The 15399-nt window shown below is 37.6% G+C and overlaps 1 protein-coding gene across 38 annotated transcripts in view; it reads right to left on the bottom strand.

The window, feature by feature from the left end:
- Window positions 1–10037: 10037 nt before the first annotated feature.
- The window catches only part of ZNF638 (zinc finger protein 638), a 150411-nt gene continuing 145049 nt past the window's right edge, over window positions 10038–15399 (bottom strand). For all 38 annotated transcript variants that reach the window (XM_056813971.1, XM_056813980.1, XM_056814038.1 and 35 more), the window contains one exon: window positions 10038–12252. In XM_056813971.1, coding sequence (XP_056669949.1) covers window positions 12190–12252 — 63 coding nt within the window. In that variant the 3' untranslated portion in view covers window positions 10038–12189. The remainder of the gene's footprint in view (window positions 12253–15399) is intronic.

Genomic DNA, 15399 nt, shown 5'->3' with positions numbered 1-15399 from the left:
TATAATAGCACTACTGGGTCTGCATCCCAAATAGATAATAAAAAAGAGGAAAGGACCTACTTGTACAAAAATATTTATGTTAGCTCTTTTTGTGGCGGCAATGAACTGGAAATGGAGGGGAGGCCCATTGAATGGCTGAACAAATTAGGGTATATGTTGGGGATGGAATATTACTGCGCTATAAGAAATGATAAGCAGGATGATTTCAGAAAGAGCTGGAAAGATCTACATGAACTGATGTGGAGTGAAATAAGCAAAATCAGAAGAACACTGTACACAGTGACAGCAGTATTGGATGATGATCAACTGTGAAAAACTGGTGACTCTCAGTAATTCCATGACCTGGAGCAATTTTGAAGAAAGAACTATTGGAGTCAGATGGATGCAAGTAAAGCTTACTATCTTCCCCATCAGTGTATTTTCAGTTTTATTTTGGAGTTTAGGTTTTATATGAACATTCTCTTACAACAATGACCAATATGGAAGTGTGTTTTGCATGATAATATGTGGATGGACCAGATCAAATTACTTGCCATCTCCAAGGTGGGGGAAGGAGACATTTTGGATCTTATAATTTTGGAAAACATGTTAAAATTTATTATTGATTGCACGTATTTGGGAAATAAAATATCTTTGAATTAAAAAAAAAAAGAAGAGAGCCAAGCGAAATGACTCCTATAAGGAGAGAAAGGAGGAATCCAGCTCAAGAAATCAATTGGGCTACTTGGAAAATCACCTTCCAATGCAGTTTTTTAAAGACATTTTTAGAATCTGTCCTCAGATGCTTCCTAGCTATATGACCCTGGGCAAGTCACTTAACTCCTATTGCCTAGCTTTTATTGCTCTTGGGACCAATATAAGGCACTGATTCCAAGATGGAAGGTAAGGAATAAAAAGAAGACCTTTATAGAAGGTGGAAGCAAGGACAAGTAATTAGACAGATATGTAGAAAGATATAGAAAATCATTATTAAGCCCTGTGTTACAGGCACATATATTGGACTCTACCAATGTATATTGGAAATATATATATACGCACAATGGGTGCAACAATGTGGCTTCTAATAATTGGTTTAAGGAATTCTTGGGTGAAGAAAAATTCGTTCTAATAATGCAGGTCACCACTTTTTCTGCAACTTGGTCTCAATGAGGTGCCTCAACTCTGAGAAGTTGAGAAATTGCTCCAGAATCACAAAGCCAGCATGTGATGTGACTGAGGAAGAACATGCACTGGCCTTCTTGGCTTCAAGTCCAACTTTCTGTCCCTTTTTGCTTCTCATGGGCTCAAAAGGACAGAACGCAAGAAAGATGGTTTTAGACATTTAGAAAAGGAAGCAGCTGACAACTAAGACTTAGCATGGCTTCATTAAGAACCGACTGTGCTGGATAAGCTCATTTCCTTTTTTTTGGACTGGGCAGACTGGAAGATCAGAGTATCCTTAGGTTTCAGTGAGGCATGATGGAAGTGGCTCATGTATTTCTTCAGGTAAGGTGGAGAGGCACAGGTCAAACAAGAGGTGCTGAGAAATGGAAACTGCTAGATTTGGATTCGGGAGAGCCTGAGGTTGAATCTAACTTCTGATACCAGTGACTCGACCTCTCATTGTCAGTCTCAGTTTCTCCTTCTGTTAAATGGGGATTGTCATTGTTCAGTCAATTTTAGTCACATGCCACAATTTTGGGTTTTCTTGGCAAAGATATTAGAGTGGTTTTCCATTTCCTTCCCCAGTTCATTTGACAGAAACTGAAGCAGGGGACAGTTGGGTGGCTCAGTGGATTGAGAACCAGGCCCATAGATGGGAGATCCTGGGTTCAAATCTGGTCTTAGACACTTCCCAGCTGTGTGACCTGGGCAAGTCACTTGACCCCCATTGCCTAGCCCTTACCATTAAGAAAGAAAGAAAGAGAGAGAGAGAGAAAGAAAGAAAGAAAGAAAGAAAGAAAGAAAGAAAGAAAGAAAGAAGGAAGGAAGGAAGGAAGGAAGGAAGGAAGGAAGGAAGGAAGGAAGGAAGGAAGGAAGGAAGGAAGGAAGGAAGGAAGGAAGGAAGGAAGGAAGGAAGGAAGGAAGGAAGGAAGGAAGGAAGGAAGGAAGGAAGGAAGGAAGGAAGGAAGGAAGGAAGGAAGGAAGGAAGAAAGAAAGAAAGAAAGAAAGAAAGAAAGAAAGAAAGAAAGAAAGAAAGAAAGAAAGAGAAAGAAGGAAGGAAGGAACTAACTCAGAATCACATAAAGATCTAAGCAACAATAATGTTGGTCTAGACACCCCCAAACAAAAAAATCCTTCTACCTTAATATTTTATCTCCTTTATGTTCTACACAAAAATGGTGTTTTCCTATTTCCCAAGTAGGAAAAGCAAAGTGAAGCTCCTTTGGCTTGCAAAGAGTCAGGCACTGATACTCCTGGTACGCAATACCTCATGGGGATAAGCCCTTTTGGAAGGCATTGGGTAACTCAAGTGCCTGTGCACAATGACCAGCAGACTGGTTTGGCAGGCACGGCTCCCGAAAAACAGAAGCTGTTTTCTTTTCTCTGGATTTAACTGATGACATGACAGAAACCCAGAACAGAATTGGAATCCCAAAGCACCTCCCCCAGGCATCATGTCTTAAATGGCGGCCATATGTGAACTTCTGCAGTTCTGTATTGCCGGGGCTTTGTGTGCTAAAACAAGGAAAATATTGGGGCTGGGGGTGCCATCGAGGCTTTAATATTCTCTAATCAAGCCAAATAGATTTTATTTTTAAAGGCTAAAAAGGGGGATGACTTTATAAAGAAAGAATTTCTTTGCAATCCAATCATTATTTTTAATTCCCTTTTTATGAGCTGAAATAAAGGACAAAAAGGTCCTAATGGGAACCTTAATGGCCATCTAGTATGCCCCACCCTTATTTTGGGGTTCAGAAAGATGAGGTCCAGTGAGTTGCCCAAGGTGATAAAGGTGCTAAAGCATCAGACAGACCTGGGAGTTTACAAGGCTGCTGATTCTGCAGCCAGAGAACTTTCAGTCATACTCTACTGCCAACATTTCAGTATACAAAGAACAGAGAACTAACTGTACATGAACATCATTCATTTCTGTTATATACAGATTTTTAAGGGCATATTAAATTTTAAATGGTAGTAACAACATTGTCCTTGTATGTATCATGATCTGATTGGGTTTTTTTCTTCTTCTGTGTATTCTTTGGGTGTTTAATTAATGTATCTTTTTTCCTTTTCTTTTTTAAGCATTTTTCATTCATCTTGAATCCCAACAGTTCTGTGGCATCTGTAAACTCTAGGCCAAAGAACTTGACTGGCTCCTGGCAAAATTCTAGGATAGACAAATACAGGAATGTTTGTAGACATGTAAAAAAGGAGACAATGATCAAGAAACAGTCATGCTTCATCTCCCAATCAGAAAGTTGACAAAGATGTCAAAAAAAAAAAAAAGGACTAGTCTATGTTCAAGGGGATACAGGAAGACTAGAACTACTACATTGTTGGTGGAACTATGAAAGGGCCTTCCCACTCTGGTCATGAAATTGGAGTTTTAGACAAGCAAAACAACTAAGCTGTCCACATCCTTTGATCCCCAGGTTCCACTCTTGAGCATACGTCCAGAGAAAGTCAAAGGCAAGGGGGGAAAAAGATTGGATATTTAACAAAATACTCATGGTTATCACCTTGTGTTTCCAGGTCTTTGGTTCTTCCAAGTGGTCTTCTTTGAGAAATGGATGGAAAAAACGATGATTTATGAATGCCATGGAAGTAGGTAGAGAAAATCATGCAATCGTTCTGATGGGGTCCATTATGGTACCTGTGACTTCGCTTACTGCAGTGTGTAGAGATTAAAATTTAGGGGAGACTGAGGAGACTGAAATTAGTTTCTCTCTGCAAGGAGTGTTATGTTTTATGAGGTTTATTAAAGGTTGAGAATTTAAGAATATACAAGTAAGAAAAGGCACGTGCCAGGTGGGCCATGAGGCCCACCCACAATTTCACTCAAATCATGAGACGCGTCTGTTTGCCAGTGGAGACAGGAAGTAAAGTGACCCTGCCTATGGGGAAGACCCTTTAAATAAAATTTTGCTCTTGTCCCAGGTGAGAATTCAGTGAGATTAGAGGGCATTCTGGGAGCTAGCAAGGACTCCTGGGGAATGGAGTCCAGAGTTCAAATCCATTTTTTTACATTTCCCCATTTGATTATTTATTGGAAAAAATTAATTTTTTCCCCAAAAGGATCATAAAAACATAATCAACTTAAAGATTACAATAATGTTAGGATAAGAGAAAAAAAGAACAAAACCAATAATTGCTGGACGCATTGACAGAAAGCCAGTTAGGGGGCAGTCCCCTTTGGCATGAAAGTATACATACAAATAAATGTTCAATCAAATACACCCAAAGTTCATTTTTGTGCAGCTTGTGGTCTGGAGGCTTCTTCATGGTGGCTTCTCCAACAGTTCAGTTCTGGATTCAGAGAGGGAGCATCTTCTTTACCTAAAATTCTTCTCAAAAGGAATTTAAACTTTGCAATTTAAATAATGATATTTTTTTACATTCCCCCTGTTAAGAGGGTGATTAAAAAACCGGGATCACTTAGGGATACATGGCTGAGGTATATGAATCAATTGGCAAGAGATATTAAAAAGACATCAGAAAAATCCAAATAAAAAAAGAAAATACTGGATGAAAATATAGACTATCAAGGTCTTATGTGTAAAATTCCAAGTGAAAAGAAAATAAATCTATAACAGGTCCTTGAATCAGAGCCCAATTAGATGATCTAAGCAATGATGCATTTACCCAGTCAGTAGCCAGGACTACAGAAAGGACTATGAAAGGCAGAAAAGGGGACCAGATTATAGGAGCCAAGGTTTGGGGATACTCGTCTGTGAGTATCTTCAGAGTGAGTGTGGACACAAGGAAAGCCTATGTCTAACAATGATAAACACAGTAACCTCGAGTCTTCACACTAGGTTCAAGACCTTTGTATTGGCCTAGACGTGCATCAATCCATCCTGGATTGGCTTTTCTTTGGCCCTGTGAAATGGCTCTTGTGTGTATATCTCATCCTAGAATCAGACAGAATCATTAAGCAAAGTCCCATAATTTATTTAAATAATTAGTGGCATCGTTTTTATAGTCACAAGCTTTTTAGGGCCTGCATTAGCAAATATATCTTAATATATATTATAATATATATAATATATATTATATAATATAATAATTATTATATAAAAATTTTTGTAATAATAAAAGAGCTTTAAAAAATTTAAAAATGTAGCTTATAATCATTGACACTCTGTGTCAGCTAAGAAAATATAAAATGCAAGGCTTTCTCACCAAAATTGAGATCCATTTCCTCTTAATATCTGGCCATGATCACTGTGAGTGGAAGGCAAATGAATTGAACAGTAGTACAAATATGTAGATATCAATAGCCCAATTAATTACAATAGCAAACAATCACACTATCATATTTCACACAAGTTGCTGCATGGCATTTTAAAAAACCTATGAATTGATGGACCTTTGTCACACTTTTTTTTTAACAAATGTAGCAATCTTTCAACCTTGATAATAAACATATTTTTAAACAAAGTAAAACTCATCTTGGGTTAAGAACATAATCAAGAAATCTAGAGATCATTCTGGTGGAAGTAAAAGTGAGCTGAAGAGGTATAAATGAGAGGTGCTCCTTTTTTGGAGGTTTTTCGGGGTACAAATGCCCTGAGATTAACTGCCCCAACTTCCATTCACATATTTAGAAATGCGGGAAGGTTGGGGGTTATAAAATTTATTTCACTTCAGCCACTAGAATGGGCCTTACCTCGTGGTAGGGGCAGGCAAAATAACCAGAGATTGTTAAAAAAAAATTACAAAAATCATATTTAAAAAACCCTTAAAATCATTTGAGGTATTTAGCATATTACATTTTCCAAAGGTTGTTAAACAATTGTAACCAGTCCTGAAGTCCATCTATCCTCAGCAAAATAGAAAAAAGCTGTTTTTTCATATATGGGCTTATTCAATAATATTTGTTCAGCACAGTTATAGGGGGAAAACAACAGAATTTTTAAAACTCAGTACATTAAATGAACAGTGTAACAGAATAATATTGAATCCAGTAATATATGAACTTAAAATCACAAAGTTAAACCTTAAACAAAACAATCAGGAAAAATGCAATAGAATACAGAGATTTGTATAAACCATTGGAGTCTGAAATGCCTTAAAATTTATAACCTCAATCTTTAAAGTTCCTTGGGTTTTTTTGTTTGTTGTCTTTAATTATCCATTTAAATGTCTATTGTCCGAAGGCAGAGTGGTAAGGGCTAAGCAATGGGGTCTGAGCTCACTGAGTTAAGTGGGGGAGTCCCTTTGATAAGATTTGGCCCAAGGGCACTTATAAATTTTTTTAAAATTTAGAATATTTTTCCATGGCTACATGATTAATGTTCTTTCCCTTCTCTCTTCTCTTTCTTCTCCCAGAGCTGATGAGCAATTCCACTGGGTTATACATATTGTTCAAAACCTATTTCCGTATTATTATTTGCAATAGAAAGCCCAAATCCCCAATCTTATACCCATTGAGCCAATGGATCAATCATGTTTTTCTTCTGCATTTCTAAACCCTGGATGTGGATAGCATCTTTCTCATAAGTTCCTCTGGATTGTCAACCATTGCATTGCTACTAGTAAAGAAGTCATTACAAAGGATTGGCCCACAGTGTATCCGTCTCTGTGTACAACGTTCTCTTGGTTCTGCTCCTTTCACTCTGCATCAATTTCTGGAGGTCTTTACAATTCACATAGAAATCCTCCAGTTCATTATTACTTTCAGCACAATAATATTCCATCACCAACATATACCACAATTTGTTCAGCCATTCCTCAATCACAGGACACCCCCTTGTCTTCCAATTTTTTTTGCCACCATAAAAAGCACGGCTATAATTTTGTTCAGATCTTTTTCCTCATTGTCTCTTTGGGGTACAAACTTGGCAGTTCTATGACTGGCTCAAAGGGCAGACAAGTCCTTTATCACCCTTTGGGCATAGTTCCAAACTGCCATCCAGAATGGTTGGACCAATTCACAACTCCACCAGTGATGCATTAGTGTTCCTATTTTGCCACATCCCCTCCAACACTCGTCATTTTCCTTGTCATATTGAACAATCTGCTAGGTGTGAGGTTTTGATTTGCAGTTCTCTAATGAGATTTAGAAAACTTTATGTGCTTATTAATAGTTTTGATTTCTTTATCTGAAAACTACCTATTCATGTCCCTTGATCTTGTTAACCAGGGAATGGCTTAATTTTTTATACCATTGACTTGGCTCCTTATAAATTTGAGAAATTAAGACCTGTTAAGAGGTTTTTGTTTTAAATATCTCCCCCCCCCCCATGTTTTCCTTCTAATTTTGCTTGCATTGGTTTTGTTTGTACAAAAACCTTTCAATTTAATGTAATAAAAATGATTCATTTACATTTTGCTTGGTTCTGAAATTCTTTCCCTTCCCATAGATCTGACAGGCATACTATTCTATGTTCACCTAATTATAATTTCCCTCTTTATATTTACGTCATTCACCCATTCTGAATTTATCTTGGTATAGGGTGTGAGATGTTAAGCTAAACCTAATTTCTCCCATACGGTTTTCCAATTTTCCCAGCAGTTGGATCTTTAGGTTTATCAAACACTATCTTGCTGAGGTCATTATATTGTTGTGATGATCACAGCTTTATAGTACAGTTTAAGATCTGGTACTATTAGGCCTCCATCCTTCACCTAAGGGCATAACTAAAAGGGTAAAAAGCTGTATATGTCTAAAAGTATTCATGGAAGATTTGTTCATAATGACAAAATGACTAGAAATGATACAAATGCAATGATTGGAGAAACAGCTGAGTAGATAAAAATATCTGAACGTCATGGGCAATATTATTTTATTAGAAATGACAAACAGTATAAATATATGAAGAGATGAAAAGAACAGAAAAAAATACAATTGTAAAATTATGATTACATTTTTAAAAATAGACACTCTCCACTCAAGTTATCAAAACAAAACCCAAAGAACTGAAAAGCTGAGGATGTTTATATTAACACACATATACATTTACGTATTTTTAGGCAAACTGCAAATAACAGATTTTGTGATTGTGACATTCCTCCAAAATGGCATCTCCTTGGCACTGGAATGAATCTAGAGCACAAAAAACGAGAACTTATCATGACCTCCTCTTGTAACTGTGACTCTTCCTCATTTTGTAGTTTTTTAATTATCATTTTTACATCAATGTAACCAAAAGGTGGGAGAGCAGGAGGTGGAATGGACAGATAGTGGATTGCATACGATGTTAATAAGTGGATTTTCAGAGCAGGAGAATCAAAAAAGCAACAATAACAACATATGGTGTCCATGGAAACATTCATTGGAAATGTGGTGGAAAAGCGGCTTGACTCAACCGTTTTCTACACCTTTATTCATGGGGAGAGATGCAGAAAGAATCTGATGTGAGTTGTTACACGATGGGAGGGAGTTTTGCAAGAAAGGAATCTCAGCATGGGCTTATCATCATCAAGAATTTCAAATACTGCACTTCCTCATCAAAGAGCCCAACAGGTCATTTTAAAGGGCTTGCTTTGTCTGCAATAACAGCCTATTTCCCCAAAGTACACCTCATTCAGCACCGATCTCAGTTTACTTTCCATGTATCAGACATCCAAGTCTGGCCATATGGGAAGGAGCCACATCCCCATCTGTCTGCAAAGGTCGCCTCTGAGGTTTACGGCACCAGAGGCCAATGTTGGGCATGCAGCCCCAATGGGACCTTGATGGAGGTCAACTTGTAATGGGCTGGAAGATCAGTGGATTCTCCTGAAATTCCATCACAGGGATGGAATCCCAGCAGGCTTTGGTCCTTGATTCATCTCCGGCTTCTTAATGAGGATTATTCCTGGAAAAAAACAACAAACAACAACCCGATCCAGATCCCAGAGGTTGTGAAATCAACCTCTCTACTGGTCAGAAGCACTGTTGGCTTGTACCTCCAGCTTGCAAAGGTGAGCAGTTGGTGCCTCATCTCCAGAGGAAGGACGGGACCCGTAGCTCCATGGCGACCTATTTGGGAAACTTGATCTCCAGTTGTAGTAACATCCAAGATAATTAGACCTGGAGTCAAGAAGACTCGCCCCATGCCACTCGCAACCCCCCACCCCGACTGTTCAAATCTGGCCAGACTCTAGCTGTGTGAACCTAAGCAAGTCACTTGACCCTGTTTGACTGTAAAATGAGCTGGGAAAGGAAATGGCAAACCACTTCAGCATCTTTGCCAAGAAAACCTCAAATGGGGTCAGGAATAATCAGAAACGACTGAATAACATCATAATCACCTGCAGCATGACATGCTCGTCTTTGTTGACTCATTTTTCCTACCTTACTTCCCTGAATGAGCCTGCATTCCATCTGGGCTCTACATACTTCTGCTACTAACACATCTTGTATGGTCCTAGACTGCTTTAACAATGTTCCTACTCTTGGAGTCAGAGTGACAGCAGGATGGCTCTGTTTTCTGTGGGAAGTCTGGTTCTGAGATCACCTCTCTTGGGTCGAGTGACAGTATCTGTGGTCCTTGTGCCTCGGACTAGAATTCGAGATCTCTCTCCAGGGATCAAGACTGTGACCATGGGGAGGCCTTGCTCTTTGCACCGAGTCTCAGGTTCAGATCCTTCTCTCCTCTGGGGTTCCAAGGCCTCAAGGCTGAACTGCTTCCTCCTATGCCAATGTTGGCTTCCTTGGCATAATTCCTCTTCTACTTTTTTAATCCTTTCCCATTTCTAGAACTACAACTATCAATCAGTTGAATTACAATTATTGATCAGTTGAATCAATCAGTTGAATTACTACCTGTGTTCATCTAGACTTAACCGCCTGCTCACCCTGATCTCTTGCTGCTCAAGCATGGCACCTCTGAGGGTCATTCGAGAATTTTTAAAAATGCATAGAAGGGAACTGATGAAAAACCAGAAGGAAAAACAAACAGGAGAGCTTTGAAAGTAACAGGTTGAATTTATTATGCACTCAAAGGAAAAACAAGCGGAAATAAATTTGTCATTTCAAGTACAAGCCTTATTGTCTGCTCTCCTTATATGGAAATGCTCATTCTAAGTGTGTTAATAAGTTCAGAATTTTAAAAATCAATAAAAAACAAGGTACCGCTGACCTAGACAGGATCATCTCCCTTCTTATGTTTTCACTCATGCTTTTATCTTCCAAGCCCATCATACTTCCCTTTAAGACTAAACCCAAAACACCTATTCCTCTTACCTTTCTAGTCTGCCTACATCTGGCAACACTGACTTTGTCCTGTTCTTTGCTCAACACATTCCTATCTCTTGACTCCAGGCATTTAGACCGGCTGTCCCCTATGCCTGAAATTCTCATCCTCATCTCCATTCTCCTGGCTCCACTGGCTTCCTTCAAATCCCAGTTAAAATCTTGCTCTCTACTAGCCTCCCCTCCTCTGCCCATTTCCCTTAATATTAACTAGTGCTCTGCACATGGTAGGTGCCTGATAAATGTGTGTTGCCTGTGCCTTCCTCCCCAGCGTTCCCTAATTAGCCTGGCTCTCACCTATCATTTTTCTTTATTCTATCTGTACTATCTCATACTTGTTAATAAATAAGTGGTCTAAATTCATTTCTGTCTTTTCACAGCATCTGTAAGGTACTGAGGAGAGGGCACAGACATTCACTAAATGTTTACTAAGGTGACAATCTCTCTTGGTTACTAATTCTGGGGCAAAAGTTACCGTGACTTGAACAGCAATAAAGAGTGGGAGACAAAAATAAAATATAGTTATTATCACTGCCTTCCCTCTAAAAGCTTATGTTCAAATTAGAGAGATGACTCTGGCTAAGCCAATGGACATGCTGCAAGTAGCCTCTCAACTCAAATAAACAATTATATGCCAAAGTAGGATGTAAAAATGCAACAAAATGACTTCCCAGATCTTATCAGCTTTACAATACAGGTAAAAACATTGTATTTGAGAACAGAATAATTCATGTTCAACCTGAAAACCTAAGTCATCAGGAAAAGGCTAGACTGAACTCAATACACTATGAGTCAGGGGAATGTGAAATACATTTTACAAATAACTACTTCACCATTTTTTTTAAAAATAAAAAAGGACATTTAAATCAGGGAAATTCATTAATGTGAAATAGTTACATTCCCTGTTTGATAAATGTGCCATTACTATACCTTTATCTAATAAATTCATACCTGTACAATTTCCAGTGAGTATGATCACTTTGGTACCCATCAAAAGCAACATTGTAAGTAGGTTAGTGATAAGCTGTTTCCCCTCCCACCCCATTACCCTGAACTGATGACAAATACTGACTTGCTAGTCTAGGGGTCACAGCTGGGTCTTGGCAATATATGACAGAGATTCCCAGAGGCCAAGAAAAATTTGAGTCACCTTTTTGACTTGCAAAAAAAAAATTTATAAATTTTAACAAAATAAATACCCTTTTTGAGAGAACTACTTAAAATGTAGGTCTCTACAATTCTGATCTGACTAAAAACCTAACAGTTAAAGTTTAATGCACAAAATAAACAGTCACTTTGTACTCAAACTAAACACCATGCTATTACAAAAACAAGCGAGCGAAGCCGCTAAAAGGGGACAATGTCACATACCAAGTTATGACAGATTCTCAGGTGACTGTTATCCAAAAAGGCCAATCAGTCTAACCCATGAAGAAATCTCTGACACCACAGTGCAAGGAAATGAATAAAGTACAATCATCTTCTGAAAACAGGACACTAAATGTCACCACAATGACTCACAAGATTGTCAGTCAAGAAAATTCTTTATAAGACACAGCAATCACAGAAAGATCCTTAGCAATAAACAACAAACACAAGTAGGTGCTGTTAAATATACAGTAGCAACATTTATTTCAACACTTGTATGTAAAAGATGTTTCTCCAGGCCAGATGATTTGATATAAAAATCAAACCCATCATACTTCCCCTCCCCCCACCCCCAACAGTCTTTTCTACATCAAGTGCAATCAGAAATTTGTACAACATGAATATCTGCTTCTGAAACAAAGTTACAAATTAAGTGATAACAAAATACATAAAATCAACTGGACCCTAAATGAATTCTGAATGAATTCTTCTCCTGATCACCTGGAGCTTTTCTCTTCAGCTTCTTTCCGCTCTTTCTCTTTTTGTCTGGCCATGAATTTCTGTTGAAAATAACATGCAACAAAGAACCATTTATTAGAAGTGTTTTCCATCCCTTGGTATGTAACCATCCAGATATATATATTTAGGGGGCAGCTGAGTAGCTCAATGGTTTGAGAGCCAAGCCTAGAGATGGGAGGTCCTGGATTCAAATTTGACCTCAGACACTTCCTAGCTGGGTGACCCTGGGCAAGTCACTTAACTCCCATTGCCTAGCCCTTACCACTCTTCACTCTTCTGCCTTGGATTCCCAGACGGAAGGTATGGGTTTAAAAAAAAAAGCAACAACCAAACACCACAAAGATATATATTTAGGCTGAGACCAACACCTACACCATATTAATGTATCTGTGAACAAAACTATAATACCACTGTATATTTCACTCCTCAATAGATCAGTAATCAAAGGACAGAACCAATTCTCCAGTTACAAACTATTAACCACTACATGAAAGAGTGCTTCAAATCCCTAATAAGACAAATTGAAAATCAAAGTGACAATTCAGAACCCTGAGGATTCACTTCACATCCTGCAAGGAAGGAAGGATGGGGACAGTCAATGTTGGCAGGATTTGGGAAGACAGATACACAGTACTGCATTGCTGGTGGAACTGTGAATCAGAAACCATTTTGGAAAGCAATTTTTAACTATGCTAACAGAATGACTAAAATATCCATACCTTCCCCAAAGACATGGAAATATAGACAGCAGCTTTTTTTTTAATGTTAGCAAAGAATAGGAAACAAAATCAATGCCTAGTGATCAGGGAATAGCTAAACAAACTGTGATACATAGTTCCTGTGAAGGAATACTTTTTTGCTGGAAAAATAATATCCCTGCCCCCCCCTAAAAGTAAATGTTGCAAGATTTAAAATAACAATTCTGGCTCAAAATAAGAGGCAGAAGGCACTCTCATCATAACTGAAGAAATGAGAGGTCTATGAGTGTTGCACAGAGTAAATATTTTCAGGCTTTTACTGTGTTTAGCAGTTGTGTTAATTTTTTCTTTCTTTTTATGGGATGGCTCAGAGAAGAGGGATACTGGGAAAAACTATGGTGATATACAAAGATAAAAATCATCAATTAAAAACTTTTTTCAAAATCTGAGCAACAGGAAAAAAAAAGTTAGTTCTCTTGCCCATCCAAGAGCAATGAATACTTCTTCAATTATTTTGTTTTTCAGTTGTTTCAGTCACGTCCAACTCTTCATGACTCTTTTTGGGGGTGTCTTGGCAAAGATGCCGGAGTGGTTTGCCATTTCCTTCTCTGGGTCATTTGACAGATGAGGAAACAGGTGAACAGGGTTAGGTAACTTTCCCAGGGTCACCACACAGCTAATGTCTGCTTGATATGGGATCAATTATTTAGCTCAATATTTATTTATATAAAGAGTTTTGTAGTTATATTCATTGACACATGTTCCTATATGCATGTATAATTCCTATAATAATTTTAAAAGGAATTTTTTCTCTCTTTTTGCTATATTTTGTTAAATCTATGGAAAGGCTAATGATTTACACAGGGCAAATAGGTGGTGCAGTGGATAGATTGTCAGGTCCAGTCAAGAAGGCCCCTCTTCTTGAGTTCAAATCTGACCTCAAATAGTTACTAGCTGAGTGACCATGGGCAAGTTACTTCACCCTGTTTGCCTCAGTTTTCTCATCTTTCAGATGAGCTGGGAAAGGAAAATAGCAAACCATTCCATCATTTTTGTGAAGAAAATCCCAAATGGGATCTCAGAGAGTTCAGACACAACTGAAAAACAATAATGTATATGAGTTTATTTTATACACTACATTTTTGCTTAAGTTAACTGCTTTCAATGAGTTGACTAGGGTTCTGCAAGTAAATCATCATATGATCCACTGAATCAGTATGTTTCCTTTCTGCCTGCTCATTCTATGAAGAAATTTTTTATCTTATTGTTACAATTAGCAGTTCTAATACTTTCCTAAATAGTAATGGTGAGCACAGACATCCTGGCTTTACTGATCTAACTGAAAATTTTCTTTCCATTATATAAATAAATGTTGGCTATTGTTTTTAGATATTCATCGTGTTCAGGAAAACTGTTTATTCCTGTGCTTTTGACTATTTTTAATGGGAACAGGTATTGTATCTCATCAAAAGCCTTTTCTGTCTCTCTCATTCTAATCATGATGTTTTTATTGCTGCTATTATGACTAATTCTGTTTATAATTTTACTAATATTGAACCAGTCCTAGAATCCAGGAATCCATTGTCCTGGATTTCTGGCATAAATCAAGCCCAGTAATAAGAATATAATAATCTTTGTAACATACTGCTATAGTGTCCTTCTAATATTTCAAATCATTATTTTTTTAGGAATATCAGTTGATAGTTTGTTTTGAATTTCCCTGGTTTAGGCAGTTTTCAGGCGCCCCAGGGTTAGGTAATATTTAAATTGTCCTTTAAATGTTTGATGGAATGCACTTGTAAACTCATCAGTCCTAGGTTTTTTGCCAGTTCATTTTTGTATTTTTTAAACTTCTTGTAAGATTAGGTTATTAAGTACTCTATTTTCTCTTTTCTTGATCTCAGCATTTTGTTTCCATAAATATTCATCCATTTTCATTGATATTGTCAGTTTTATTGACACATAAATTGGTCAAAATAGTTCCTATTAATTTCTTCCTTATCTATTATATTTATATAAATTAGGAATATCCCAATTTCCCAAGAGAAAGGTCAGAGATATGGTGCTACACGAATTCTCTTAAGAACATGAGGGAGGAAAAAAAAAATAAATTAAAAAAAATAAATAAATAAAAAAAAAAAAGAACATGAGGGAGGACACCCAATCCATAGGCATGCTTTGGATCAGGCATGTATTGGAGAAAAGAGGGAATTACATAAACCGTGAATATAAATGAAATTCTCCCTAGATTGGCAGTAAGAAGACAGATCAAAAGTAACATTAAAGATTAAGAGTGGTATAGATTCCAGAGGTCATTTACTCCAACCTGCCCCTACCTCCCCACTCCCCCAATTTTCCACAATGGAAGTAAATGGCAGAACTGGAATTTGAACTCTGTGACTTACAAGTCTGATATGCTTGTCTGTCCCAGGCTACTCTACAAAGTTGGCACTGAATTCACTCAGAAACCAAAGGCTTTAAGTCAAGGTA

This window comes from Monodelphis domestica, chromosome 1, assembly GCF_027887165.1.
Source record: "Monodelphis domestica isolate mMonDom1 chromosome 1, mMonDom1.pri, whole genome shotgun sequence".
Lineage (NCBI taxonomy): Eukaryota > Metazoa > Chordata > Mammalia > Didelphimorphia > Didelphidae > Monodelphis > Monodelphis domestica.
This window is presented reverse-complemented; position numbering and strand designations above follow the sequence as displayed.